Source organism: Haliotis asinina, chromosome 11, assembly GCF_037392515.1.
Source record: "Haliotis asinina isolate JCU_RB_2024 chromosome 11, JCU_Hal_asi_v2, whole genome shotgun sequence".
Taxonomy (NCBI): domain Eukaryota; kingdom Metazoa; phylum Mollusca; class Gastropoda; order Lepetellida; family Haliotidae; genus Haliotis; species Haliotis asinina.
Genome location: NC_090290.1, coordinates 56,503,905 through 56,509,904, shown reverse-complemented (window position 1 = coordinate 56,509,904; position 6,000 = coordinate 56,503,905). Strand labels below are relative to the sequence as shown.

Genomic DNA, 6,000 nt, shown 5'->3' with positions numbered 1-6,000 from the left:
TCTGTAAATGCACGATCAGTTAGCTGCAGGTTGTCGCTTGTGCCAGTGTTTCAAAAGCAGGTTGAAAAGGGACAATATCGAGAGCATAACGTCTTATAATGTCTGTGTCAGAATATTTACGGTTTCATTTCCGTAAGAAGTTTCATCCTTCAGTCATATTACAGTCTAAGTAAACATTTCCTCAGTACTTTTCGTTACACTCCACCACTGAATCTAACAAAACCTTATGGGAGGTCGCGTCAGGTAACCTTTGAGACTGGCCAATCAGAACACAGCTTACCAAATCGCGAAGGTGCACATTCGCACATACCTTTTGAACTTTTTATCTCGAAAAGGTTCGTACCCGAACGATTCCGAATGCTATTTATCGTACGATCGATTCCGGGTGATGCACACGGCGTATGTACAGCCATGACAACAGTGAGTAAACAGTCGCTGAAAATAGTGTTTTTGACAATATTCAAGGATGTCATCTTGCGGAAATATTAGCCAATGGTAGCCATGTCAACAGAAACCCCAAAGCGTATATACTGCAGGTCAAATAACTGTGTTATATGCTGATTCTTGTTTGTGGAGAGATCTGTGTCGGTGACCTGAATATTTTGAAAGTCCCTCCGATCCCTAAATAGTAGCCCTTGTTTGATTGGTTAAATCTGTTTAACCGTCTCGAATTTGATTGGACGGTCATTGGTTGCTCAAAGGTTACCTGACGCGACCTTCCCCTAGGTTTCGTTGGACTCAGTGGTGGAGTGTAACGAAATACACTGAGACGAAGCTTACTTCGACTGATTAAACAAATGCCTGATGAAGGAGTAAGCATTAACTCCGAAACGTTGTGTTCTCTCATAAAGAAGTTGATATCCATAAAAATCTTCATTCTAAATGCCTGTTTTAGAAAGCCAACGAGATAATCTTTGAAGCGAACGTAAAAGGTGTGGAGAACGTGCATAACATGTCACGCTTTTCGGACAGGTTCCCAGTGTGGTGTTCGGGACTATAACAAATGTTTGGGAAGATACTCAGTAAGTACTTAGAGGGATATCCCTACTTTCGGATTCTCTGAATGTAAGGTTCTCAAGAAGAATATGTGTTCCGTATCTCATGCTTGTCTGCTTGAGTGACTGAATAATGTAACGCTACTTTCAGCGATGATCCAGTGATAACGACGTGGATGGCACCAGAAATGGGCTTCACACATTTCATCCATGTGGGAATCGAACCCGGTTCCCCGGCGTGACCAGCAAACGCTTTAACCACAAGGCCACCGACCCTTGACTAAGAGCTGACCGAAAAGGATGCAAGTCACTGTGACCCGAAGTCATGGACGGATGTTTATGATTTCAATCACTGCCTGGCCTGCCCCACCCGACCCGACCCGATCCATCCTCCCACCACCCGAATTCTCTGTCAGTTTGTTCTGACTGCATGTGTATTTTGTGTTTAGTGTTGAGACACAAATATATACTCGATATTTTACGATATGCATCATGTACACAGAATACACATCGTGCCTGACAGAATATCGTATTTATTTTTGAAACGTGAAAATATGTTTCCATAACTGCATCAACATTCAACGACTGCCACGCCTTCCTCCAATGGACATACAATAACACTGATCCTGTGTGAATTGCCTGTGAAATATCAAGCCAATAGTATGTGACGAATATGAGCCATATATCACCTACATTGTCGACACAAGCTGCCATACATACGGCGGCTGGCTGATGGAGCCTGGTCAAAGCTCAAACCTGTCACGAATGTACCATATAATGTATTGAGAAAAGCAAAGCTGTCTAAACATTGTATTAAAGCCAGTTTAGAACTTATCAATTTCCTATATACTTCATACTTTCTTTTTCACTTCAAACGCCAGCTGTCGCCAGCTGTTGTGTCACGTGACCATATCCATTTCATAGATGCACAGTCAATCCATATAGCGATATACAACATATCATTTGATTGTGGAGTACCGTTAACAGGTTTAGCTTGACCACACACTTGTCATCATGCTGTACGCCTGTTTAATGGGGTGAGTACGAATGTTAATTATAATGTGACGGTAAAAACGAGCATTTTAAAGTGCGTGGTTAGCCAGAGTGACACATATGTGCTAAATGCGTATGTTGAATTCTGTATTGGTCTGATTAATCATCGACGAACCCTATTAATCATCACGTTTGCTTGCATGATGGAGTGATCGTAAGAGACGAGTAACGGGATCGGGTGGTCAGGCTCGCTGACTTGGTTGACACGTGTCATTGCATCCTAATTATACAGTACGACACTCATGCTGTTGATCACTGGATTGTCTGGTCCAGACTCGATTGTTTACAAACCCACACCATATAGCTGCAATATTGCTGGGTGCGGCATTAAACAACAGCAAGAACTACAGCAGCAACCAACAACATTCCAGGCAAATTCCAGCCAAAACAGTTATTTCAGATTTATTTTAGACTTACGACATTCACAGCGCTAAGGTTACATTGTACATCGGCAAGCAGTTCTAACTTGGATCGAGTTTGCCGTCATTGTCGATTGGGGGCCCTATTCGACTTATCTAGCTTTTCTACAGACACCATCCTTGGTGTGGCCATGTACCAGTGAAAAAGGTGCTATGTTACATGCATAGACGGTTTAAATAGTAAACCTGAGTAATAAAAGCATGTATCAATATTCAGAAAGGCTAAAATGATTTTATTATTAACAGGAAGGGCTCATCTGAAAACTTAAGCACGGGGAACTTTCCTACATATACACGCCTCGCGGTCTTGGGACAGCTTTTGTTGTTTGCCATTTGCTGGCTAGTATTTATGTTACAGTACTTACTTGCGCCTGGTTCGTGAACCAATCAGATTTTATAGTCGGACTGCTCAATTTTCATCCTGAATTATTCAGTGCAGTATATCTGTAGTCTGCACCTACAAGTATTTATCATGTTAGACGTTAAACACATATAATAACAGACATAAACATAATTTTAAAGTACATGTGATAGATAAACACATCTGATGTATATAACATGCAAATATAAATCTGACATACTTGGTAGTCGATTACAATTAACACACAAACGATACAGTGATATCAGCTTGTTGTTATTGCAACCATGTGTGAATACATGCCTGCAACTCTTGGAAGTGCGGTTATCTCCCCCTGGCCATTAATGTACATCCGTGCTATAACATATTAATTAAAGTGAACTCAAACGATAGAAATAACATGATATCGTTTGAAAGGATTCAAGATACTTGTAATCCTTTCGTGAAACATTAATGGTGTCTTGTCAAGTAAATGAGAGGTGCGTGCACTGTCAGTTTAATCAAGGTGTGTGTGTGTTTTTTTTATTGCTTGGCTTAGAATAAAATATCAAAACTGTAGCGTTCACATAACAGTTTAGTTATAGAGATATGAACGTCTCGCAGCTATGTGGCCAAATTACCATCCAGGGCCCTGTTTCACAAAACTCTCGTAAGCCTAGGATCTCGTAACTTTCCTCGTAGCATTTGCACCTCATATGTTACAGTATACCTGGGGCCCCTTTCACAAAACTCTCGTAAGCCTAAGGTCTCGTAACTTTTCTCGTAGCATTCGTAACTCCTATACCATAACATAGGAGGTGGAAATGCTACGAGAAAAGTTACGAGACCTTAGGCTTACGAGAGTTTTGTGAAAGGGGCCCCAGGTGCAAGTGCTACGAGGAAAGTTACGAGATCTTAGGCTTACGAGAGTTTTGTGAAACGGGGCCCGGGTCTGTAGAGTCACGTGACGCAACATACACACACTTGACTGAAAGTGTTTAATCGTCGTTCGTTGCTTTTGAATAAATGTTCTGAGTTGGGAAGTCACTCAAAATTGTGGCAGATATAGAAACGAGTTCCTTCCGTGCGTGCATCCACCACACTTTGTCCGGAGCAGATCTTCCAAACTATACATGCTAGTTTCATCAAACGCGCCACACTATGTCAAGCATGATCCCTAGATGCACCTTTTGGGGTCTGGACCCAGTTATGAATTTTACTTCTTTTATTATTACTTATCGCGACTTTAACTGAAATTGGTGGTGGTGCTCTTTTCCAGAACAGAGCTTTAAAGCCGTCTAACATTTCTTCACGAAACTTGGCACATAGATTGGCCTTGCGGTGCACTTGTGCCGTTTGGTAGTCTGGGAACATTAAGACCTTTCAGTACTCTCCTTCACCTTTGTAATATACATGTAGTCACAGACTGGGGTGACACATGTCATTGTTTCCTATTTGTGCAGATCGACGCTAGTGCTGTTAATCACTGGGTTATCTGGTCCAGATTGTATTATTTACAGACAGGTGGAATATTGCTGAATATGGCATAAAACCTGAACCCCTTGACCGGCCCTTGGAAAGTTTCTGCACCCGCCTATGAATCATATAGCCTGTAAATGATGCTAAAAACCTGTTTTCTGTAATGAGCATGCGATTATCTCCCTTAGAATGTGATCTGAAATATTTGTTCTTTGGTGTTTTGGTGAATGTAAATTAACAGACAATTGCACTGTACCCGTATATACCCGCATGTAGCCATTGTCGGTAGAGTGAAAGACAATGTGTAAATGTACATTCACCTTTCCAGCAGATGAATCCTGTTTGTCAAGACGATGCAATTCCCACCAAACGGATTAACGAACAGTCAAAGTATATTTTCCAAATTTACGTCCTTTCTTCCATAAAGTGGGGAATGCTGGAATACCAGGGTTTGGAATATAAGGTTTCACTGTGAATAAAATGCCTTAAAAACGAGTTTCACAAAAGTCCTTTCCAAGACAATAGTCATATTAGAATAAAGAATTTCTCAAGCGAAAGTAAGTTTTCTTCGAAAAGTCAATATGAAACGACTGAAGTGATCGATAGGACGCTTTCCTCCATGTTATACTGTGTAGTTACTACACGTCTGTGACAACTATGAGAACATTACCTGCTGAATGGCACATACACAGACACTTAAACCTCTTGACATAGGTAAGCATGATACACAAACATGATCGATGTATTGACTGGGGACGGTATGAAGTGAGCAAGTCACAGTGTATATTGCAAGTAGGGGACGCAGTGCACAGAAATTGACCAGTTTTGTCTTGCTTTCTCTGGAATATTGATATATGTGAGTAAAGAGAAAAAGATTGGAGGAAGTGTCATAACGATCAGAGTATTACTTCTCCCTCGGTGGGTTGTACCATAATGAACCAGCTATGTTGTGAAGTTGAGCTGTGCTTGGTTTGTACCACTGCACGTTGAAGGTGAACAGGTACTCTCAAATTGAATGGTACATCGTCCCAAAGTCGCTGAAGCGTATTTGTCGAAAACAAACAAACCAACAAAAATGCAAACAAACAACCAACCAAACAAATAAATAACATACATTCTAAAATTTCAAGTGTATCACTATTTTTAGTAGATACGTTTTCATACATTCATGATATATATGTTACACAAATAAAATCGACCTAGGTGAAAAGAATTACTTTTGTAAGTCACGGGTCAAAACAATGAAAGGAAAGACGTGACAACAAGTGGTCCAACTATTGCAGTGCATGCACATTAATACATGTCCACTTCAGATTCATCATAATTTCATCCTGATATCGAGTGTTTACAAACTGTCATCCACGCTCGTGCGATTGGTCTCACAGAGAGACTCTTGGTGTAGTGGATCGAGTGTATGCATGAAGAGAGAAAGGTGGTTCGAATCCCGGACCTGTCAACTTGAGTGACCTTACACAATACAACTGGCATTAGTCAATACTAACACTCACACACACGCACGTGCACACGCACATACACATGCACCTGCACATTAGTGCACGTGACAGTATGTGGTGTCATGTTTAACGCCACGTTAAATCCCGCTTCACTTCACCTAACGAGCCATATTAAAACATTGTATGTCACTTCTTGAAGGCAGTCATAAGGTCCGCGATAAAGAGTTATTTCTGGTCACGTGACTTTAAATTCTTTAAGGGAC

The 6,000-nt window shown here is 41.0% G+C and overlaps 1 protein-coding gene across 1 annotated transcript in view; it reads left to right on the top strand.

Annotated features, from left to right (window-relative positions):
- Positions 1 to 1,923: 1,923 nt before the first annotated feature.
- The window catches only part of LOC137256179 (ras-associated and pleckstrin homology domains-containing protein 1-like), a 177,669-nt gene continuing 173,592 nt past the window's right edge, over positions 1,924 to 6,000 (top strand). Inside the window, exon 1 of the mRNA XM_067793886.1 lies at positions 1,924 to 2,032. Within this exon, the coding sequence (XP_067649987.1) occupies positions 2,010 to 2,032 (23 nt within the window). The 5' untranslated portion in view covers positions 1,924 to 2,009. The remainder of the gene's footprint in view (positions 2,033 to 6,000) is intronic.